At 48.5% G+C, this 25,501-nt stretch overlaps 1 protein-coding gene across 1 annotated transcript in view; it reads left to right on the forward strand.

Moving 5' to 3' along the window:
• Positions 1-18,711, forward strand: part of LOC119437697 (uncharacterized) — a 96,633-nt gene extending 77,922 nt beyond the window's left edge. Inside the window, exons 11-14 of the mRNA XM_049664154.1 lie at positions 6,232-6,327; positions 7,350-7,509; positions 10,151-10,288; positions 18,625-18,711. Coding sequence (XP_049520111.1) covers positions 6,232-6,327; positions 7,350-7,509; positions 10,151-10,288; positions 18,625-18,701 — 471 coding nt within the window. The 3' untranslated portion in view covers positions 18,702-18,711. The remainder of the gene's footprint in view (positions 1-6,231; positions 6,328-7,349; positions 7,510-10,150; positions 10,289-18,624) is intronic.
• The last annotated feature ends 6,790 nt before the right edge of the window (positions 18,712-25,501 follow it).

The raw sequence follows: 25,501 nt of genomic DNA on the forward strand, positions 1-25,501 counted from the left end.
CGTCCCTCGCGACCTTACGGGGGTAGTTCGTCCTGTCGGCGATGGTGTGCTCCTATAGAGGAAACAAGTCACCGGTCATCTCCTTCAACAGCCATATGTCTACGCTTTTGCTCACGCAGTACGTGAGCCAAATCATTTGCCGCCTGGAGAGGTGGTCGTTCGGACGGCCGAGGCGGTCCGTTTTGGCGAAGTAACGTCCTTCGCCTCTCTGACCGTGCAGTGCAGCTTTACCGTGTAACTGCGAAAACTGATTTCGGCACCTGTTGCATCGGAAGGCAGCCCGGCTTCCATTCTGAGTCTTATATAATGTGACCACTTCACCTACGCAGGTTGGTTGGCCCGGGTTGAACCCCAGGTGCTCGCAGGTGCCCCAGTACTCCGATGACGACGCCGGATCTGGCCTGGGGCTAGGGCGCGGTGGACGAGCAGCGCTTGAAACAGGAGAGAGCCGAAGCGATCGCACGAACTTTTCCTCCGCAGCCTAGTCACATCAGTCTGTGCTCGGAAAGCATAATATGCCCGCCACGCAGTCTCCGCAGACAAGGGCGTTCGCCTAACTCGTCACACAGCCAGCGCACTGACGTTTTGGAAAGGCAAAAACGACGCTGAAACTCTACGTCGGTCATGTAGGTGAACGGGTCCAGACGGTCATATTGACGCTTGCTGCCGCTGGATGCGATGACACAGGCTGCTGCTGCCGCCGCCATGCTCCCGAGTTTAACTCGAGGGGGGTTTCGCGATGTACGAGTTTGGCCCGAGTTCGCGTGTCAATCAAAACCATAGGTCACGCCCCGAGCGAGGCATGTAACTCTTGTGCGCGCCCACCACGGTTGGGCCACGCCCAACTTATATTTCGACAACAGCGACGTGGTGCGGAACTGAGAGGCATTAACAATCTTGACCGGCGAAATAAAACACGCACAACGCACTGTCATCGGTGATGTACTCAGCACCACTATAAAAAAAAAAGCGTCGACTTTCGCTGCCTTATGCATATGTCTTCTTGGGCTGTGATGACCCCACAACACGGTTCATTGTCTGCGTTGTGGCTACGTAGCGCACAGCAAATAATTATCCGCACGTCACTGTAGCTGCTTGCAAGGCGTCGATGCGCCGTGGTGGACGACGATCTTGAGCAGTGCGTAGTGTTTTCCAACGACAACGTATCGCAGCTGTCATTTGAGATGGCTGCTCTGTCAATGATATAGTGCAGCAAACACGGTCGGCGGTCAGCGCAAACACACCCAGTGCAATGGCATTTTGTCATCACAAGCACGGCACACTAAACAATTGCAACACCTTCCTGCGTTCGAAGTCTAATTTCCTAACTGCACACAAGAGCCCTCACCAACCAAAATGCGATTGCTGCGCTGTCGTTACGATAACCATCTGCGATCGCTGTTAGCTCAGCAGCAGAGGCAATCGGCAAGCACATTGGAGTGAACAACACACTCAAATTCTGCGCACATGCGCACGGAGGCACCTTTAATGGGCAAGCGGTGACAAGCGACGAACTGTGTCGCTGGGCAGCACGCTCGTGTTCGCAATGCATCGCGGAGACTTCGCGCACGCAGATAAACTGGTGCATTTTCATTGTGCTGCGTCACTACGGACCCAGACTACCGCACAGCCATTTTGCAGCGACAGCCGTTGCTAGCGTGTCTATGGCTAAAGTGTCGTTTCAGTTGGTAAAGCGGCGGCCTTAATAGCCGCCGCAGTGAAGCACCTGCGGTGAACAGCCATGCCGCAGCGCTGCGTTGCCATTCCCCTATTAGACAGGGAATGGGCAGATCGTTGTCATGACTGACTTTATCGAACATAGCACTGCAGCGCCCCTGGCGACTGCTCACCGCATGAACTCCCTCGTGCGTGTGACCCTCTAGAATGTATCCGCTTGTAAGCTTTCGCCTCACTGTCGCCACTCGCGGCAAAAAAGTACAAAATTTCATAATTCATTATATGTCTGTTTGTCATCACAAATTGACAGCATTCAAAACAAAAAAAAACGATACTTTAAGAAGTAAAATGTTGGTTATTTTATTTGTTGTATTTCAAAGTATTCGATTGAGGGAAAGTATAGGTGCAAGAATGCACCGCATGTGCCCTGTTCGCATTCGACGTAGGATAGAAAGATAATGCTCGAAAAAGGAGGCACGCCCTTGACGCGCCCGAGAAAGGCGTGGCAAGCGGCTCACGGCAAGTGTGCAGATAGACAGCGGGACAGTGACAGTATTGCTAAATTGCGATAATACGTTGATAACAATACGCGGCGCTGGCGCGTTTTGTTGCGCAGTCCTCTGTGCTTGAAGCCCGGCAGCACTGTGCCGCGCAGGGTGCGCTCATGTTGTCATACGCGGCTTTATCTCGACATTTCTTTTTGCCTGCTGTTATCGAACGTTCCTTGCTATCTTCATTCACTGACTGCCATCGAGCAAACTCGGGTAAAACTCGGGTGAACGAGAAACTCGGCGCATCCTGCATAGCACCCCAGGTTTCCTACCTCTTAATTGATTGACGCCGAATAGGCTTCTCCTAATGGCGGCTGGGAGCATACTTTCGCTTTTATTCGCATGGAGAGCCTTGACAGTTCGGTGAACTTTAATAGAGCAGTGTAACAATACAGCGCCGCACCAACCGCGTTTACTCTCTAGTCGCTGATTCTTCTCCTTCTCCAACCCGTTCGCAGAGGGCCAGTCGTCCAGTTCTCCGGGAGGCCGAGGAGAGCGGCGCTGGACCGGAGCCCAAGCAGCCGACCCCGACGCCGTCGCGATAAGGGAGAGGAAAGGTGACGGCGAAGCGTCTCAGTTGCGTTCGTGCCACCTTTAAAGCGGTAACCACATGTATATTCAGATTATTATCACATTAATATGCATAAGACAAAGAAGATGCTGAATAGCCTGGCAAGGGAACAAGAATTCAGGATCGCATGTATATAGCGTGTAACCTCCGACGCGCTTTGGGAGCGGCGTCGCCCGGGGTCGGTGCACCCCCCTGAACTGCGCGCAATGAAGTACGCAGGTATCGTAGCTGAAGCGCGCACTGCGGTGCACCCGTCTTAGTCTGCTACCACGCTGGATGCACATGGGTCGGTATTGTACAGCGCGATGAATGCGCAATGCAATATTGACGCGCAGACGCCGGGTGACGGTACGGCGTCGGAAATACGTTAAATGTGGTGGCCGCTTGAGCGTATACGGCGCGCTAAAGGCGCACTGGGGCTGGGAAAAGACACTTCGAAAGTTCAGCTTAGCGACAGATGCATATAAAGCAAAAAATGTATGCGTTTGAAGCGGAGACACAGATTCATGCGCGAAACTTGTAGCCGGTGCAAATACTCGCTGTTGTATCCGAGATAGTTCGGTGCATTACTTAGATTCCGGTATGGCAAGTTTATTGAACAGGCTGCAACCGTCATCCGGGAAACAAAGCCGTCGGACGCCGTGTCGGAAACTTGGTTTTCCTGCCTGTTTAACGTACTTAACTATGGCGCAAAAAAAAAAGAAAAATGCAGATCACAAGCAGATCAACGGGGACCACACACGCGGTGTGTGTCCCCGTTCTGCTTGTGACCCGTCTGTCTTGGGCTACAGTTAAATATGGTCAGTGGTGACCAGTTCGGCCCGATTTTCGGGTGCTGACTACCTGAACATGCTGTAGGTGACTTGAAACAAATGACTACGACCTGCACAGACCAAGAGGAGGTCTGAACAAAAATATGCCCAAGATTAAGTGAATGTTCAATAGCCTATAGCAAGATAATGAGTATTTGTGATTGGGAGTCAGTCTCTAGAACCGGAGAAATCGTTCGGTAATATAAGCTAATTACAATCAAGGGACCTGGGTCATCAGCAGAAGATCTACAGAATAATAAAAATGGGTTGAAGCGCATGCGGCAGGCATTACCAAGTCATAACCGGTAGCTTACCGCTATAATTGAAAGGAAAATGAACAATCGATACATTTTGCCGGCACTAGGACATGAGGTAGAAACTTGGAGGTTAACAAAGAAACTCGAGAAGTAAAGGACCGGGCAATGTGGGAAGCGATGGGTGAAATATGATATTCGTAGCTTTGACAGGAAGACAGCGATGTGGATTAGAGAGCAACCGGCGGGGTTAACCGATATTCTAGTTGTCATTAGGAGGACTAAACGGAGTTCGGCAGTCCAGTTAATGCGTAGGGCGGATAACCGGAGGATCATTAGAGTTACAAAAAGGGTGCCAAGGCAAGGGAATCGCAGTTGAGGACGGCAGACAATTAGGTGTCCTGAAGAAATGATGAAATTTGCAGGCACAAGATGGAGTCAACTAGCGCAAGACAAGAGCAATTGGAAGTCACTGAGAGACCCCTTCGTACCAATTAGCTCGCATTCACACCTTTTTAAGACAAAAGTAGGCTTACGTTGATGTCGACGAAAAGGTTCAAAATTGTGGAACTTTGTTGGGTGTGGTTGTGGTTATACTGTACCAGTCGTATATATCAGATCGGATATTTTGTTGTGAAATATTCTGTTGTCTGTTATTGTTGTGGAATACGATTTATTACAAATCGCCGTTTGCCCTTTCTCGCATTTTTCAAGGAGTACCATGTACGCGCGTTAAAACGCAAGAGAAAGCACCACCGCGCGCCTCAACATAACAGCTTACACGGGGATGCTTGTGGCGTTTGCTCTCACTTACGTAACGTGGGCTCCACGTGATACCTGTTTGCCATTCCGTACTGCGCCGCAGAACTCTACTTTGTTATCCAGACGTACGTAGTAGAGGCTCTTAATAAAATGTAAATTGATAAAGAAAAAAAAGGGGGAACAATCGTACAGTCAACTACTAATCCTTACGAGATACGGGCTCCACGACAAGTGTGAATTCCTGCTTTGTTAAGCCGTGTCCTTTTTAATTTGAAGAATCATCGTACAGGTCGTAAAAAAACACACTGCTGACTGGCACTAGGAATCCGAGGCTATGTGCGCTTGGATTTAAAGTGGACGGAAGCATCAACCGGTCAGCAGTCGAGATAAGCAAGATACGTTGAGAGCATTGGAGGAAGAAACTAAGCGAAGAGATCGTAGCGACATATGTACAGCATACCTGATTAAATCAAGCAGGCGAGGTGACTGTTCGTCACCGACCAGATTCAAAGGGAATGCCATTAAATCATTGTCATCGAGCACAGAAAGGGCCCACGAAAAATCCCGACCAACCAAAGGCTAACCGCTTCGCTGTAAAATGGTGCAAATAGCACCGACATCAGCGTCGTCCTTACGGCACCTTACAAGCTTTCCAGCTTATGCCGTGCTATAGCTGTCAGATGCTCGGGACAGTCTGGGAAACAAAACACAAGAACCCGTTTGTCCCTTGTTGCAAAGGGGTCGTTTGTATTTAACCGCTGTCCTGTGTAAACCAATATATTGCAATATAGATGTTTAAATGTTACACTTCGGGAGCATTTTAATAATTCGCATAACATTGCCCCTGGCCATTTAAGCTTCCATTGGAGAAACAGCGGAGGATGAAAAAAAAAGCGGCGAGAGCGAAGAGAGCGTGAGGAGGAGGGTGCAGCGGAAACACGAGGTGGAAAGCGGAGGAGGGTATGGCGAAAGCGTGAGAAGAAAAGCGTAGTGCCGCGAACGAGGTGCTTTGGGGCGACGATGGCTACTAGATGGTGCCAGAGTAGCGCGCGTCGCCTGTATGGAAACAAAGCCCTGCATGAGCGGTGGTCGTCTGCGGCGGCTGATGTGAACCGCTCCTACGCGTCACCCACGCGCTTCCTCTCGCGTTCTCCCGATTAGCGAGGCCGTCGTGCTACACTTAGCTCCGTTTGCAACGTGCCGCACGAGACAGATAGTCTGCGCCAGTCAATATATCGCGAAATCAAAACACGTGTATAGCTTCATTCAAATTTCGCTTTAGAGAGTATTGCAAACGTCGGTGAACGTTTTCATTAGAACGCCCGTTGTCTGGGGAGGAAAAATCGTGGTTTGACAGTTGAGATAGTGAATGGTGCAGCCGATCGAGGGCCAGGAATCAACGTGAGATGTCACTCTATCAACTGATCCAACTATATTAATTTGTTTCCCACCATTTTAAGAGAGCACTTTACCTTTAGACAGGTGTGCCCTTCACGGGAGAACACCGTGCACCACACGCTGAGTTTCTCTGAGTTTCGCCATTAGCGCCATGGCATACTGCTGCTTGCCTCGCTTCTAACGCCGACCACTGTTTCCGTGCGAAGGAAGCCCCTGACTCAAGGCAAGGGGCGGCCAAGCCGGCCGATCCCGCCCATGGGGCACAGCAGCCCACAGCGGAGGCAGAGCCACGGAAGAGGAAGGTGAGCTCATTTTATCGTTCATTGTTGTCAAGCATTAGGTATTGCGGAAAGGTTGTATGCAATGGGACGGTCTTTGACTTCAGGACCTCCTTCTGTATACTAACATGCTGTAATCGTTGTAATCAGCATAATAAAACCGATTCTGATACTGAAAGGGGGGGGGGGGTGGAACATACACGCACACGCGCACGCACGCACGCCACGTACACTAAATGTTCACTGTCTCTTCTGGTGTCCTCGTGCCGGCTCTCACAGATTTTCGCCATATTGCCGTGGGTATATATTCAGATTATTATAACAATAATATGCATAAGACAAAGAAGATGCTCAATAGCCTGGCAAGGGAACAAGAATTCAGGATCGCCAGTCAGCCTCTAGAGTCTGTAAAGGTTGATCTAGGTCAATTACTCACAGGGGACCCTGATCAGGAGAAGGAAACTTACAGAAGAATAAATTTGGGTTGGCGTGCATACGACAGGCATTGGCAAATCCTGTCTGGGAGTTTACCACTGTCGTTGAAATCAAAAGTGTACAACCATTGCATTCTACCGGTGCTAGCATATGGGGTAGAAACTTGGAGGTTAACAAAGAAGCTCGAGAACAAGTTAAGGACCGCACGAAGAGCGATGGAACGAAAAATGTTATGCCTAACGTTAAGAGGCAGGAAGAGAGCGGTGTGGATCAGAGAGATAACGGGGAGAACAGATATTCCAATTGACACTGAGAGAAAAAAAAATTGAGCTGGGCAGGCCATGTAATGCGTAGGATGGGTAACCGGTGGACAATTAGAATTACAGAATGGGTACCAAGAGAAGGGAAGCGCAGTCGAGAACGGCAGAAAACTAAACGGGGTGATGAAGTTAGGAAATTTGCAGGTGCAAGTTGGAATAAGCTATCGGAAGACAGGGGTAATTGGAGATCGCAGGGAGAGGCCTTCGTCCTGCAGTGGACATCAATATAGACTGATGATAATATTGAATCCGAGGCTCTTGCCGTTCAGAGTGCTCTCCTCTTTTCTGCAGCCGTCGGTGTTGCTGTTCCTGGCGTGCTCCGTGGCGTTCATCGCACTCGCCGTGGCGGTCATCCTGGTGTACACCTTCGGCAGCCCCGCTACGGCGAGGCGCCTCAAGAGCCCGCGCTTCTGCGGCGACGTGCCTTCCTGGAGGACGAACCGCCTCAAGAGTGAGCATGTCCGAGCGTTAGGTTTCCTGAAAACACGGCCGGCGAGGCGCTCTTAACATAAACACATTTTCAAGACTGTACAGCAATTATTCGATAAACCAACGAAGCGGAAAACGAGTGGCTCTCCCAAAGGACGCCTCCGACTGCAAGGAAACGACACACACACACACACGCACGCGCGCACGCACGCACGCATACACACACACACGCACACACACACACGCACGCGCGCGCGCACGCACGCACACACATTACGTAGCAACAAGGAAGGACTCGGTTACAGCATCCAAACTATAGCGAGCGACCGACCGTCGCCAGCCTAACATCTTCCCGCGAGTGGCGTAGCCGGAAATTTTTATATCGCCCTTGGACTTTATACGGAACATCACTGTGATGGCGATGCCGACGACATAAATGCCACTGGGGTGTCCATATAGTGGCTATCGCAATAAAAAGAAAACTAATTTCTATGCACCGCCTTTTCTTCCATGCATACTGTCACCTCAAATGCTGGACGATCGATGTTTGCGGAAGTTCGTGGCTTTATGTTGGCACAGACTTTGTAACCATGCTTTCGGACCGTCTGGCGCTTGAAAAAAGTACGACTGTGTCACCCCGCATTGTGGCTACACCTGTTTTGCAGTAAATTTGCGAGAAAGCTTAAACCTTAGCTATGTTTTGTTCCGACATTCGAAAGTTTCTATGAAAGTGCAATTTCCGGTTATCAGCTTCATTGGCAATACTATTCGGGGCACTGGCTGTAAACATCTGCGGAGCGAGTGGGGTGGTGCCGCTATACACATCTCCTCCCAGCGTTACCCACCCGCAGTATAAATCGCCGCGGAGCTTTGACCAATGCTCAACGCTCCCGCATTACGCTCGCCGGGCTGCACGATGTCGGGACAAGACGAAATCAAAGTCAGTTTTGCTTACAACAGTGAATAAATAAGAATCATGACAGCTGTCAAAACACTATAAATAAGCCTGACGGGTCCCACATACGCCCTAAACAAACAGTTAACATCGGCAGCCTGACAACAGCAGCATCTATATTGTAACTTCACAACACAAAGCAAGTACACCACAAAAGATAACGAAAGACAAAAAATACAGGCCGGTATACGCGATAGCTTACTTAGATTGGGATGATTGTGTCGCCTCGACAGCTGAACTGCATGCGTCACGGGTGTCCTTGCATACTATCATTTATCAAAGTAATTTTAATGTGTAGCATTATATAGCGAGTCAGTCGAAAAAATTCCATGTGAAGCCAGAAAGCGTATTTCCTAATACAGGGCGCGAATACGAAGTTTAAGCCTTTTGTGTGCGTGGTTCATAGCTGACATGCGGAGTAAAGTGTTAAACGACTCATTGTCCATGTTAACCATAGGCGCGCCGGCGCAATTCGTTCTACGCCCACGTCCACTTTCGCCGTTCCCCATATGCCGTACGTAGAAAGGAGGCGTTAAACTTAGACCAGAAACGCCTAAGCCTATACTAAAAGAGGGATTGCAAGCAGTATGGAACGCCTTGTTAAACACCCGACCAGTGAGGATGGAAGATGAATAAAGGGGACCTAAAACGAGAGGATACACACTCGTGCATTATTTACGCATGCACGCACAGCCATCCCCCCTCCGATGCCTATGACGGCATGAACTCGTTGTTATGCCGGGCATAACTTAAGCGGAGCTATAGCTCCCTGAGCAGGAACTGTCGTAGATATGCATAGCATTATATGGGGATCGGCGTGGTACGGAATGTATATGTTCGGCAATGTAAATATGTGCATCTCTCTGCTCGTACTCCTCATGCATATGTAAATAAATAACGCATATTCTACATCAGCGAAACCCCCCACACATCATTGTCATGCATAACACATTTCGCACCACGCCGACCGCCACATGGTGCTACGCAAATCTTGGACAGTTCGTGTTCAGGGTGGTTCCACTTAATTTTCTCTTACCTCGTATCCCTTACAAACTTGCAATTTCGTGCGCACAGTGGCGAGCTCGTGTACGCTCAACACACCTTTTCAGGAAATTTACAGGCGTAAGGAAATTGACAGGCATAAGATGGAGTCAGCTAGCGCAAGACAGGAGCAATTGGATTTCGATGCGAGCGGCTTTCGTCCAGCAATTGACATAAATAGGGGGATAATTATGATGATGATGATGAAAGGCAAGTAAAGGCAAAGAAAGGCAAGATGGGAAGCAGGTTTCGATCGTACTTAACTTTTGGACAAAGGAAAACGCTTTATGCAGTATTAAACGATGGCGGGTTTTGCATTTACTTGTCCCTGTGCTTCTTCCTATTTTACTTCCCCTTTTACGTCTTCATCCTCTTCCTTCTTCTTCTGATTATTATTATTATTGTTATTATTACGTAGCCGATTACGCCAGTCGTTCGGTCATTAAACAAAATAAACATCAAGTCAAAAGCAAGAGAACGCTCTCAAGAGAAAGAAAAAAACGAGATCACTCTTAAACGAGGAAAAAAAGATCTGAGCGCTCGTGCAACGCAGGAAGCCAAGCGCACGTTTGAGCTTTTTATAAAGGAGAATAAAAAAAGGCAGTGGAAGGAAGATGCCGTCAACCTGAGCAATCGTGGGTTGTTGTCATCGCTCCTTGAAAGCCAGATGACTTCATGAAGTGCTCGGAAGAGTCCTGCTCCAAGATCGTGTGCGGACCGATCAACGACACTTGGTGCCTGACTGGGGCTCCGCCATTCGAGAACAAGTGCGAGTGCTGCGACTGGTGCATCGTCCGAGACCTCGGTGAGTCACATGCTGGGGGGCCACCGTGGTCTACAGGACGGCTCGACACTCTACCTCGACTAAAGAACAGACAGATGGTAGAGCTACCACTTGACTAAGGTGGTCACTTCAACGTCACTCCACGGCGATTCGTGAACGAACGTGTTGTTACAGGGCAAAATTAACGCTGTGTAATAGTAGGTACCGACGTCTACTTCATTACACTAAAGTGTAGGAATGCTTTTAGAGCAAGTTCTCGGTCGCTGGAACCGCCCAGAAGGGTCATTGAGTCGCAGTACGTTCTATGGTCGAGGGGCGACGTTGTGCTTCGGTCGGTGGAGCACAACGCCGATGAGGGATACACCACAATGGTTATAAATGAAAGAAGAGTGGCGACATGTTTCCCTAGCCCGTTTTAAATGGTATGCTCATATCATCACGGAGTCGAGTAAGAGCTCTGAGTCGAGGTCCATTTGTGAACAAGGGTTTAAGTGCGGAGTATTCGTATAGTAGTAGTCGGGACGAGTGCTACCAGTTGTTCCCCTCAGTGACACACAGAGCGGAAACGTCGCGCCATGTTGAGGGTCTTTTAGGCTGGACATAAATACTTCAAGTTATACATCACCCAGAATAGATTATAAAGCAGGCTGAAAAATTATACTTGGGTACTATGGCATCGACTGTGGCAGAAGTTGCGGAGATAAGGTGAAATAGTTCAAGGAAGCAAAAATAGCTTCCGATTGTTAAATACCTTCTTCCGGAAACACCTCTATCTAGTTATCTATAAATGCTAATGTGGGGTAGCTATAAGAGTTTGTTGCTTTTGGAACTCCAAGTGTACAGAAATGGTGACCAATTAACACAAGAAACTGTTCGTAGCACGCAGAGGCTAGGTCGAGGTGATCACGCCCCTGTTTGAACGGAACTCGGACCGAAAACCACCATGCATAAGTTCGCATTTTACATGACTTCATGAAACGTTCAATATTACGAGAACATCGGTGGTGCATTTCTTAAGAAGAAAGAAGAACATATGCGCAACTGACAGGTCACTGGAACGTTCATACGGGAACAAGCGCCGTCGCTGGTCAAAAATGCGCCCAATAGGCAAAATGAAGAACAGTTTTCACTCTTGAGTCGTACTTTGTAGGGATACGTATCATTCGGTGGGCAATTAAGGCTTGCAATCATGTTTCCTTTTTCTCTTAAGATTTCCGAGTGAGACAAGTAAACTGCCCCCTGAACCACCCTACAAGAGTGAAAAGGTCTCGGAGTCGGTGCTCTCATTATCGGCATGCTGGTGACCTGCAGAGCCACCTATTGTGAGATCACCACTCCGTGTGCCAATTACTTAGGTCAGTTCCTTTTCCCGAGGACTACAGTATACAGAATGGCAACATGCATAACACAACAGCCATGCAAAGAAAGTCTGCTTCCTGAAAAAAAGGAAAGCCTTATCTGAGCAGGGACCAGGGATGGCACAAGCAGAAAATAATAAGCAGTCTCGACTCCAGTTGACACCTGCGTAATACAACGCGTTCACGGTTTGGTAGAGAATGGTTCTTACGAATAATATAACTGTTAATAAGCTAAAGGGTAATGTTATTGTGAAGCGTTGCGAAATGATGCGGAGTGGAGCGCATGGTGCTGTTTGTTGTTGCTGTGATACCCAGTGAACCAAGTTGACGTAAAAGGGGCTCATTGAAGGGTGGCGCGTACCCAGTGCCCTCCAGGATCGGCTCACAATTTTAGAGTGCGCTATGTTTGGACTGCATAATACGGAGAGTGACTGATGGTGTGTCGCACTGACAGCAGTTATTTGTCCATCGAAGAACTGCAACACGCATGGCGGCAACACGGCGTAGACTGCCGCGTTGCTTTGAAGCCAGACACCAAATGCCGAGCCCGCTTCCGGTTTGAGCAGAGCGAGCAGCAAGTGTGTGCGCCCTCTCACTCCCGTTCTTTCCCAGCCACCAGTGAAACACCTGTTCACTGAGACAGCTTTGATGCGAGGAGGCCTACGCGTGAAACGACGGAACTTGCGCAGACTCGATTTGCGGCCTAGTTCTGCAACACGGGAAGCTGGCGTGGAAGAAGTACATTAAAGAGCGGCACATATACAGTAGCCTCTGGGGCATCCACCCAGTTGCACATACCCACGGGAACGGCCCACATTACCCAGTGACCCAAGTTGGCGTCAAAGAGGGTAATTCAAGAGCGGCACACATCCCAGTGGGACGCACCTAGTGGCACATAGACAGCACTACCTTCGGGATCGGCGCGCACTTCTAGAGTGAACTATCTTCGGGAGCAGCCCACGATCACGGCCAGATAGTGGTCAGATTGTCGCCAGATAGCCGTTGCACAATACTGTGTTGAATTCGCCAAGAATGTTCGCATTAATGTTATACACGGCACGACCTGGTGAATAAACTAAATCGCGGGTCACGTGAGCAACCTGTTTCCTGTTGAGAAGCTTCACGGTGGGAAAGCAAAGAAATTTCGGTAGAAATTATTCGCGATGATCATCAAAGTCAGTGACAGCTTCCTGGACTTCCGTCGCATGCGCATGTAGGGAATCACAGGGCAAATCAATATCATTGATCAAGTTCAACAATATAGTAAGCGAAACAGCATAGGCGGGCACATAAAACCGTTACTGCGGGAAAGACGAGGTACTTGGAACTCGTTCAAACTAGACCCGGAAGTACTACACGTAGAGAAGCAACTCTTTAATCGGGAATTTCTTTGACAACATAGACACGGACTTTTCGGGAACTTTCGGAACGTCCGACGCGACCCACAGGCGGTCACAACAGATCTCTCCCAAGAAATCCCACAGTGCCCCGCGAGCGCATGTTGCACTACGGGAAAAGTGTGTACGTCGAGGGAACGGGCTTGCCCGACTGCCCGCTCCCCGTTTACCGCGTTAGCGCCATGGGTGTACAAAGTGAAGAGAACACTGCATCGCTTCTGTCTTGACGCTCATCATGTCGTAAATAAGCATGCCGACAAGAATCTGAACTTCTATTTCTATTCTACGCATGAAAGCTGAAAAAAATACCGCAGTGCGGTTATCACCGAGCGGCGGCCCTTTCGCGGAGACCTAACCTCCGGCGTAAACATATCGCCTTCATCGTTCGAAACTTCGTTTACAGAATGCCGCCGTTGCCGGACGGTGCATCAAAAACCGAAGAGACCGTGACTTGTGGAAAGAAAACGTGTTCATCGTTCGTCTGCTGCCACAATGGTCTGACAACAGAAGGGCATGTACGGTGCGGGGTTATAGAAACGGCCAGGGTGCTCGTCAGTTTGGCGCTACTTGTATTCTTATTTCTAAATAAATATACAGATGTTGTCTATACTTTTGTCTCTTTTATGATTTATACTACAATCGAATTTACGGCCCGGGCACGCGCAGTAATGCGTACATGGGTCGCGATCCACCTAAACCAGGAAGTAACTCGCAATAATGTTTTTTCTTTGTTTTTTTTTCTTTTCTTTGTTTTTTTATGTGAGCGCGCAGGTCGCCAGTGAAGTAGGTTGCTGCTTCGTGGTGAAAATCTCTTTAAAAGTGTTAGCTGTACTATATCAAAACTTAGTAACACATTTTCCTTAGGTTTTTGGACACATGCTACACGTGGCATGTTTCAGACATTGAACCATCGATAGGAGCTAAGCAATTTGCTTCGTCAGAGCACATGCACTACTTCGCGGAGCTCACTGAAAAAAATTATGTTTTCACTCTCACACGTGGCACCGGAGATAATTATAATTAAAAAAAGTGTTTTTCCGAGCGTGAAAAAAGCCCGCATATACACACAAAATTGCCGCGCGACTGCCAGCTCGAGGCACTTTGCGTGTATTCGCGGGCTTTTTTCGCGCTCGGAAAAACACTTTTATGTAGCACGTATTGAGACACGGCAAGCTGTATCGGGACTTTCTCATGTTCTACAATTTTATGATTGACACTTTTCGTCTAATTATAATTGAGAAGTTGATAATTTATTAATGAAGACTTAATATGTAATTAGGCGTAATACAAAAAGTAACCTGAGTATCTCCAAGCGACCGCAAACAACATTTCCTTGCTTCGGTCCAGCTACGTGGCATTTGCATATTTTGTAAGTTTGGCCCAAGTGAAACACCCTGCATAGACAGAGTGGACGTTATGTCAAGATGAGATTAATGGAGCCATAGGCGGAAAATTTTTATTTTTCTGGGGGAGCGGGGACCAGCTTTCCACTCCCCACCCATATATATATATATATATATATATATATATTCACGGTGCCACGAGTAGGACAAAGCATACGATTATCTACAAGACGAAACAGATGGTGTAGTGGGGCTAATCTAACGTCTCGCCATACTGGTTGTACCGGCCATATCTTCTGCAAAGTACACACGGTCCCATTTCTCGTGATATCTTTGCCCGTTTAATTTCTGGCGGAGGCGCTGGGTATTGCACAAGACGGAACTCCGGAGCGGGCTTGTCCTCGGCCGTTCTACCATGCTGACAGACGACCAGGCCGCTGGGTGAAGCACGGCGTCAGCGCCCGGCGCATCCGGGGCGTCAGCGTCCGCGACGCCGCAACTGTCAGTCGTCTTGACGCAACGGCGCGACCCCGGTACCTTCTCTGGTAACGGCACCGACAAAGTGCACATCGAAGAATGGCTTGGCATATACGAACGAGTCGCTGCACACAACCTATGGAACACGACAGTGATGCACGCAAATCTTCTCTTCTGCCTCCAGGGACCAGCAGGCACCTGGTATGACACACATGAGGAAGAGCTCACCAGCTGGGACGTATGCAAGCAAACACTTAGCGATCTCTTCGGCAAGTTCGCTGGTCGCAAGTGCGCCGCTGCGAAAAACCTATCCTCTCGGGCTCAGACAGCTACCGAGTCGTACGTTGCGTACATCCTTGGTGTCCTAGTTATTTGGCGCCGCTTCGATTACAGTATGCCCGAGGCTGACAAAGTGAGGCACATTCTGAAAGGCATTCTGAAAGGCATGAAAGGCATGCTCACTGCCCATGCGAGTGCCTCGCACTCGTATGGGCAGTGAGCAAATTTCGGCCGTACTTATACGGTCGACCTTTCACTGTTACCACGGACCATCACGCTCTCTGTTGGCTCTCGACACTAAAGGATACCACGTACGGGTCGTCTAGGTCGCTGGACACTACGTGTTCAAGGATTCCCCTACACAGTGGTGTACAATGCGTCGTCGATGCACGGCAAAGGATAGACGTCCTTGTGCTTGACCTTATTTTATCGATGGTATAGTCAACGCAAAAGAGATTAGACCCGTCCTTCTTGTGAACGAGAACGACAGGAGATGACCAGGGGCTGTGAGATGGTTGAATAACGCCACGGCGTAGCATATCGTCGACTTGGTCGTTAAGGGGACACTAAACCCAAATAAAAAGTCAAGCTAAAGTGATAGAGTATTGCTCTAGAACGTCTAAGGCGTCAATATAATTGCGAGCAGAGCCTAGTAATCGAGAAATTGAGGTAAATGCAGGACACGATAAGAGACTCCCCAGGGACATTCAGGTACTTATCCGATGACGAAGGCACTCCTCAAAAAAAAAATTATCTCACTAGTACTCAACCACTCGGATTAAAAAGATAATATCTTTGGGTTATAAGATGGAGGCATATGCTACTTCTCTACTTGTATTAGATTCGTAGAAAAAAAAACCCTTTTGGCTTTACCCTTGATAGCGACACGGGTGGTGTAAAGGTTTCGTTTTCGCTCGACTATGCGCCGCGCGCTTTCGAGTTTCAGTAGTTCCGTTATCGTGTAGTGCTGCGCAGTTGTTACTGGCTCCCTAAACTCGCACTTGAAATTGCAAGCAGCAGAGAATGCCACGTCCATATGTGATGTCGTGGGATGCCCGAACGGTCCGCACGACGGCACATTCAGCTTCGTCGCCCGACGTCGCATGGCTGGAGTCCTCGCTGCTTTAGCGCTCGGAAGAGCCAGTGTCGAGGTCGCCGTCGTAGTACGCAACGACGCCGGCAGGGCTTGGCAGTGCGAGCCCTCAGCCGCATGTCACGCTCATCAGAGCTTAAATAGAGCCCAGCATCGCGAGCCAATGTGTCGTTGTGAGTGTACGATCGGCACGCTTTCGCTCCGCTTTCGTGCTGCTGTCGGCTCTGTCTTGGCTCTGTTTCTTGCCGCGCGTCTGCGTTTTCCACAAAAAAGCCATAGCGCTGTCTGTGGGCGGCGTTTTACTCACCAGCAGCACAACGTCACTATGAGACCGTGACGTCACTACTCCTCGCTTGGGAGGGGGGCGATTTGAATGGCGCTAGGGCTACGCCGACGCTTTAGACGCAATTTTCTCATAAAATAAATCTTTTCTTGGCATGAAACAACCATTTCGATGTTTCTGTGATCTATTTTAACATTCCATGTTGACTTAGTATTTGCCTTTAGTGTCCCTTTAATGACGCGACGCTCGTCGGCAGAGACGTGGTACGGTCGTTGACGCAACGGCTGATGTAAGCCGGTGTCAATGTAGTGCTGCCCTTCCGACGTTCGGCCCAGTTGCGGCTGAGAAACATCGAAGGAATTTCGAAAGTGGTGTAGTAGCTGAAGGAGCTCGGAGTGTTCGGCAGGGGTAAGTGTAGTGGCGATGGAACTGGAGAACATGTCACTCGACGACTCTCCAAGCGTTGAAAGGGCGAGGAGTTCATTGGAGTCAAGTTGGAAAGATTCGTTTGGCACGGTAACAAAGAACGAAGAGTCAAGGTGTTCCACGCGGCCGAGACATTCGCCGACAAGCAACGCAACAGACGTAGAAAGTGGATTGCACACAAAAATATTGCTGATGCCGGCGGCGATGTCAAGCGTTGCAAAAGGCAGTGGAACGGCTTTGCGGCTCACAAAAGATGTCAGATGGTGTAAACAAGACGGTATCATCGGTGACGCACCGCAGACGACTGGGACAAGGGCAAAAGAGCCAGGCGGAATTTTTTTTATACCCAGCACCTCCAGCAATTGCGAAGGTGTTTATTGGCGTTGTCCTTCAAGGATGCTACGAGTTCAAGGAACGGCGAGGCAGCTAGTGGCACCGTCTCCAAATAAACCAGCGACCAGCAGCGCGAGCAGAGCGGGCCGTACGTGCGTTGCCGATGCCGCTTGACGGAGGCGCGTCTTCTTCACAGTGCATAAATGTTCTAGCTCAACAACTGTTAAATGAATTTAATTTTGTTTACGGTTACATTCCAAGCCACGCAAACTATTCAAACGAAGCTCTCACTAACTCTATCGCAAAGAATGTTCCTGCTATTGGTAGCAAATGAACGATCCGGTATATCTAGGCATTTGGAAGACTTTGAACATGCATTCATGGCACGATTATTTGAAAAAAGTCTCAATTATTAGGTCACCGGGAACAGCACGTAAAGGAGCGAGAGAGAAAAAAACAGGACTACAAAAGCACTATGTCCGGAAAGTAAACAGTCATGTACATTCTGTTTCGCAGAGATGTTCTTAGGAAGATGAGTCTGAGAAGCTCTTAGGAACATTCGTGTTCCACTCAGTGATCAAAGCTTTGGATCTTAGGTGGCACGGAGAGAAAGTTTTTCGTTTCCTTGCCATACGTGCACCGTCATCCGAGATCGAAACAGTTCATGACTTCGCTAATCCACAATTGAATGAGCTTAACAACCTAAAACCATTACATGTGCGACGAGTAGATCACCTTTGAGCTCACAAAGCAGGGGAAAACCAATGTGCGCCAGCTGACGACTCAAACGACAAGTGAAATTATACAGCGCACCGCGACAAACTGCGTAGCATTACAAACGCTCGAGACAAGTCGGTGTCAAATGAAAGCAATCGATTTAAGTTGGCAACATTTATGAACAAACCGAGCATTGCAAATTGGCAACCCGCAGCTGAGTTCTTTTCATGTCTTCGACTATGCTGCCCCATTCGGCCGCGTAATAGCCGCTTCTGAAGGTGACTGTTTAATATCCACTTTCGACCCCATATGGTGCATTGTATTTGTGCTAGCCGCCTGGAGAAGAGGAGGAGGGGAGCAACACTAGCGAAGGCCTGTTGTGGAGAGGGGCAGCAACGGAGGCAGAGAGAACGACGGCGTGCTGCGCCCGCCGAGGGCGAGCGGGTTCGGGACATTGTTAAGGGAACAGAGCAAACGCATTGACGAGTGCCAGCGTCGGCTGTTTCATTTCACAGAAGCCAAACTGTGGGCTTTAGCAACGCCGGGGTGGTATAGATGAAACACTTGCAGCATACAGTCCAACTGTTTCAAGGTGCTGAGTGGAGAGAGCCACAAGCACTGTTATTAAAGCTTGTTGATTCGCCTGTGCAGTCTGCGGCAAGCGGGCTCGGGTGAGCAGCGGCTCCAATCCGTACGCTTCCTGTCAGACCAGTTGCGGACGCCTCTGAAAAGCCACACGAGAGGTACCCGCGGCCACTATTTGAAACATTTTGAGCACAAAATCCTTCTCTCGGTGGTCTACAGCAGTGCGTAGAACATCTGATAAACAAGGAAGTAGATGAGAGACCAGAGTACTTGGCGGAGTCGTGGCACACAAAGCGTGCGCAACACTCACGGCCTTGGCGAACTGCCCAAGGCAAGTGGGCGCGTATACGCGTGCGCATACACGGGGCATGATTACAAACCACAACGCACCGTTGCATCTTTCGTGATAGTGTGAATTCTTAGGCCATACGTTAAGCAAGACGGCGCAATACTTATTTTTGAATATGTCATTAAGAGAAATGTACTCGTAATTACGTCGAAAGCTACTGCGTACATGGTAATGGCGAAATCGTATTTCTAGGCATCAACAAAAACAATATTGAAGATGTTTGTTGCATACAAAAGGGAAAATGAAAACCTAGCAACTGTGGGGAGCAATTTTTTATGATTTGTTAGGCCTTGAATTTATTTTGTGATAGTTGCCGAAAATCACGAAAAGAAAAAACACCGCATTTCCCCGAAGGGGAGTATGAGGAAGTGCGAAGCACGGGGTGATGCTATGAGGGGGCGCGCGCGACTAAACTGCAGAGCCGAGCGAAGGAGACGGCAGCGAGAGAGCACGACTGACGCGCCGGCGCCACACACACAACACGTGACGGCGGAGCGAAACACGCCAGGTGGTTGGAGAGGGGGTGAGCGGTGGGGAGAGTACGCACACGAGGGGCTGTTACCGGGCGAGGAGGGAGCTGTCAGCGCGAGGGGAGAGGCGGCGGCTGGGGTCGGGGTCGCTTAAGAGTTTTGGCGCTGAGCCGTGCTCCCTCATGGGCTGCAGAAGATAGCGTCAACCTTTCCCTTTCCTCAAGAACCACTTATCATCGCTTAAGAAGTGCATTCGCACTTAATATACATCGTGTCCCAGCTAACATTGACCGAGTAGTTAATACAAGATGGATCACTTGGCACCGAAGAAATTAAGTGCATATTTAATCTTTTAATGGTGCGTACAAAAAAACGAGGACACAACGACACATGAAAGGTAAACAACAAGCGCTTGTGGTGTACTTTTCGTGTGTCGTTGTGTCCTCGTCTCTTTCGCGTCATTGCATCAAGATAAACTCTGTGCAAACTAGCCCAAGCATCATTACTACTGTAAATACACATTGTTCACAATCCAGTTCAGAAGCCGCCAATAAATGTTTTCATTGTTGGCACTCAATTTTAATTACGGCTGTTTCGCGAACTCGTTACTTGCTGTTCTAATTAACAAGCTGTCGATTAAGAAGTTGTAGGCAATAATCAGAATCATCAAACTGCGATGCGTTAAGTTAGAAAAAGTTGATGTCCTTAATTTTTTTAAGCTGAAGAAAAAAGAGCCCGCGAGACAATAAAAATACCACGAGGTTACGCACCCACCTGCACCAGAAAGCAGCGCCCTCAAGCAAACTTCTTAATTGACCACTTTTGAATCAGCATAGTAATTGATGAGTTAGCTAATAAATAGTAATAACTTATTGAGGGTCACTAACAAAAATGACTGGTTGCTTTTGAATGAGTGGTTGTGGACAACCTAAACATGGTTTCGTTCGCTCAAGGGGATCCATATGTTTAAAGCATGGGTCGTCTTAACTGGGACCCCCTGTACACACACACACACACACACACACACACACACACACACACACACACACACACACACACACACATATATATATATATATATATATATATATATATATATATATATACAGCATGCGCAGCCACGGCCGACACGCGTGTAAGAAATCGCGTAGCGCCAACTTACCCCCCGCACTCTCTCGCGCGCTTGATCGCTTTACCCAACGCCACCTAAACTGGAATTTCCTTTAGGTGGCATTGCTTTACCGCGAGCTCGCTCCCCTCCCCCTCTTTCCCTTTGCTCGCGCGGGAAGGCGGCACTCGTGAAGCCACCATCTTTCTTGCCTCACCCTCGCACGCTTTCGCTCGCACAAAGCACACAGTGCGCGGGGCGCGATAGGATCTTATCGCACTTGGACTTCATACTGAACATGATGCGGCTCTACTTCGGCGGTCGCTGTTGTCGCGCTGCGTGCGATTTGCGAGGTCCGTTTGCAAGCAGCCGCTAGTAATTGAATCATTTGACGATCTGCGTCCGCGGAAGTTTGCATTTATTGGCCGGCATCTCTTGGCGCTGGCAGTGAAATTTTGTTATATTGAAATCGCATACAAACGCACTTCGTTATATTGAGGTTCTAAATACATGGTGTTCTATGGACAAAAAGTTATGAAAAGGCAAATACTTCACTATATCAAGAATTTCGTTATATTGAAGGTCGTTACATCGACGTTTAACTGTATCTGTTTTTGCAGCAGACCTACGAAGTCGGTAACTTTGCGATTCCAGCAAAGTAAATAAAAATATGTATACGTATATTCCGATATTCGGCAGCTTGCGTTGAAACAATTGTGCAACTAATTGGAATTTTTGCTTTCAGAACATTGTAAAATTTAGTTTTTTTTCTTTTAAAACGCAACAAATTTTCATGAAATTGCTTTTCAAATGAGGGTATTTGAGCGTTTCACATGCATTCTAACGAGAAAAGTGTAGCTGGCCTCGAGGTGAAGCTCTCGCTCAGGGTTCGATCTGCTCCCATCTGAATGTCCCAGCGCTCCATTTATTGTACGAGGAATGCCGGGTCAACGAGAAACTTTAGTATCCAGCTTCCAAGAAAAAAGTTAATGCTTGCATGGTTCTTTTTTTCGCAGATTGCCTACCTATGGCGGCGGACGCTTCTCAATGCAAGACGTACGTTGCAGTATAAAAGGTGATTGGCAAGAAAGCTTCAATGTTTTATTTATTTCTCCTGCCTTCAAGTGTATTTTGCCGTGAAAAAGTAGAGTACCTTGCGTGCACATTCGCATAGTAAGGTTGAGCTCGCAGATTCCGGTTGTTGTGTAATAAAGGGCAAAGCCCCTGGGTGTCATCTCGTGCCTTTGAAAATGTACCACCGGTATATCTTTCTAACATTGAAATAAAAACGCCTCGTGGAATCTGTCTCGTCTATTTCACTGGATTCTCGAAAATGAGTGTTCAATAACCCCATTGCTGCTAACTACGAGAACTTGTGCTTGTTTTCATTTTTCTTTCGTCTTCTTCCACCAGTCCATTCAAATGTAAGGCACACACAACAGAGCCGGTGTAAAGCTTATGCCACCATTTCGCTAGCATATTGAAGTTCCTAAATGTCTTGCATTTAACGGAGCTCGTCTCGCTTCATATCGGTAGAAGTGAATACAGACCCATCAACAATAGTGGTTAGGAAGCTCAACTAGTCAATCCTGGTGGACAACGTTCGCTCTTCAGAATCTATTATGTAGTATGTTCTGTACTTGCGTTACGTTAGTACCAGGATACTTATTTTCTACCACACATTGATGACACCCTAATTGTCTCCATGGCTCAAAGTATTCTTTTTTCATCGACCTTCGTTCCGGCTACTGACAGATTGCCGTGTACGACATTCACCGCTTTTGCAAGACCCGACTGTCTACACCATTTAAATGTCACGATCCCCTTTGGCTTCTTCATGACCCTGTTTTGGACGCATAAAGGGCACACTTCTGCGCGTTTGGTGGGTTGCGACACCACGGACCCGAGCACATGGGGGTTGGACCCTCCCGCGCTTATCCGTGCGCGGCTTAGCCGTGTCCGGGGAAAAGGGGATCCTGGGGGTTGAGCCGATGCCGGGCGTTTGGACCTTTACGGCCCCTCGGCGGAGGCAACACACCTCTTTGGCCTCTGCTTCACGTAGACGGCACCCCCGGACTGACCCACCCGGGGGAAATCGGTGGTCGCCTTTTCCTGTCCCCCTCTCCAACCTTTTGCTTTCCTATCTCCTTTCTTTTGCTCTCCTATCATCTCTTCTCTTCCGTCACTTCCAAATTTTCACAGGCGGCTTGGGTTAACCTTGTGTATGTGCCCTCTCTTGGGTATCTTATATTGGGTTATAGCAGCAATGCACGGCTGGCGCCTGCAGCCTTACACGTTAAGTGCTGCAGCGTCCCCTAGTTGGGCTCCGTGGTGGGTGGCCGCCATTGCCGCCGAAATATACCAAACAATTATGGGAACACCTGCATTTCCCCGTTTACTTGATCGTCACTCTCACAAGAGGGGACGCACCGATGAACTATTTAACCTCTTCAAACCAAAAGAAATCTTCCCCCGATTCCAAGTAGTGCACAGCGAAAAAACTGGAAAGCCAGCTAGAACCGTATCCCCTTTTCTTGTTGCGAAAGGCTTGACTGACGCCCTTGGCACAGGTTATAAAGTCACCAAAATGGCGAGCGGGGACCTTCTGCTTGAGATCCGCAATAAAGAGCAGCACAATAACCTCAACAAACTTGTGGCATTCGGAGACATTCCTGTCACCGTTTCACCTCATCGTTCTATGAATACAGCACGCGGTGTAGTGTCTGATGCAGATCTCATCGACTTGTCCGAAACCGAACTATTGGAAGGCTGGAAAGAGCAAAACGTAACCAATGTACAGCGTATCACTATCAGACGAGACAATAAAGAAATTCCTACAAAACACCTTATTCTGACCTTTGCCACTTGCGATCTGCCACAAACCATAGAAACTGGATACACAAAGATAGCTGTCAGGCCATACATACCTAATCCCAGAAGATGTTTCCAATGTCAACGATTTGGCCACGGCTCGCAAAGCTGCCGTGGTAAACTCACATGTGCGAAATGTGGAACCCAAGGTCATTCCTCAGATAACTGTGAAGCGACACCTCACTGTATAAACTGTGACGGTGAGCATCCAGCTTACTCCCGATCTTGTCCTAACTGGAAAAAAGAAAAGGAAATTATCACTCTAAAAGTGCGCGAGAATATCTCTTTCAAGGAAGCACGTCAAAGGTGCTCACCATTCCACAGCAAAACCTATGCCGAGGCGACGCGTCAGGGGGCAGCGTCGAACCGGCCTCCGCCACCTGCCCGGCTCGCGCATAGTGAGCCGTTGGCTGTGGCGCCCTCCGCCCCTGCGGTGGCTGCAGTCAAGTCTGCTCCACCCACCCAGACAGAGAGACCGGCTACCTCAGGGACGTCGGGTCTCAAGACCACGCCCCACCAGGCGAGGTCTGAAAGACGAACTAGCAGCCCGCACGTGCGGGCATCCAGTGCCTCCCAGGAGGCAATGGACACAACACCGGCACCATTGGTGCCCAAAAACCGGCGTGGCTCTCTCGAGCGCGCTAAAACCAACAAAAAACCCATAACGGGGCCAAACGACGGTCCTGTTACTTAAGACACTACACAACTGAACACAGAACACTCTCTTCAACAAGATGGCGGTACAAATTATTCATTGGAATGCCCGTGGCATTATAAACAACTTAGACGACATCAAAGAAATAATACAAGAATTTAATCCTAGGCTGTTCTGTGTTCAGGAAACACACTTAAAGACATCTAATACAAATCTCCTAACACACTATACATTATTTCGCAAAGATCGCGATGACGGCCACACCGCGTCTGGCGGCGTGGCCATTATAGCTCAGAGGTCAGTTGCTTGCCAACACCTCCACCTTCAAACAAATCTAGAGGCAGTAGCTGTTAGGGCAATACTGTTTGACAGGTTGGTGACAGTCTGTTCACTGTACGTACCACCCGAACATCGTTTGACGCTTACGGAACTTCATACGCTTGTCAATCAGCTCCCTGAGCCATTCATAATAACAGGTGACCTGAATGCCCATAATATGCTTTGGGGCGACTCGCGCTGCGATGCAAGAGGGCGTACTGTAGAAGACTTTCTTTTATGTTCTGGTGCGGTTCTGCTGAATAAAAAAGAACCCACCTTCTATAGCGCCACACATAATTCATACTCATCAATAGACCTAACCATAGCCTCTCCAACTCTGATGCCATACCTTGACTGGAAGGTCATAAAGAACCCTTACGGAAGTGACCACTTCCCTATTGTTTTAAATATAACAAAACAAGCTAGCTGCCCTCCACAGGTTCCTCGATGGAAAACCGACTCGTCTAACTGGGAACTGTTTAAAAAGATTACGTACTTGGAGTGGGATGCTTTAGTTTCTTTTAATATAGACGATGCTGTGGCATATTTGACAGGTTTTATAATTGACGCCGCTGAAAAATGCATAAAACAAACTAATGGACTTGCTAATAAGCGTCGTATACCCTGGTGGAACGACGAATGTAGAGAGGCAAGAAAAAACAAAATAAGGCTTGGCGCCTGCTTCGTCACTCTCCAACTGCGGAGAATCTCGTTAATTTCAAGCAGGCAAAATCACAGGGCAGGAGAACACGTCGACGTGCTAAGCGAGACAGTTGGGAAAAATACATATGTAGCATCAACTCTTACAAGGATGAGAATAAGGTTTGGAACAGGGTGAACAAATTAAATGGCCGGCAAACACAACCACTTCCCTTAGTAAACACTCAAGGCAACAGCATGAAAGAGCAAGCAGATTTCCTGGGCGAACATTTTCAAAGTATTTCTAGTACATCACACTATGGGCCAACTTTTCTAAAGTTCAAGGAACGCGCAGAGCGGGAACGCCTCGAACGAAAAAGCACAACAGATGAACCTTACAACAGTCCGTTTAGTCTCGCTGAACTGAAGGCCTCTCTCAGTTCTTGCACCAACTCCGCACCAGGTGGTGACCGCATAATATATGAAATGATTAAGAACCTGCACTCAGAAACACTAAACACGCTTCTGTCTCT

Source organism: Dermacentor silvarum, chromosome 1, assembly GCF_013339745.2.
Source record: "Dermacentor silvarum isolate Dsil-2018 chromosome 1, BIME_Dsil_1.4, whole genome shotgun sequence".
Taxonomy (NCBI): Eukaryota; Metazoa; Arthropoda; class Arachnida; order Ixodida; family Ixodidae; genus Dermacentor; species Dermacentor silvarum.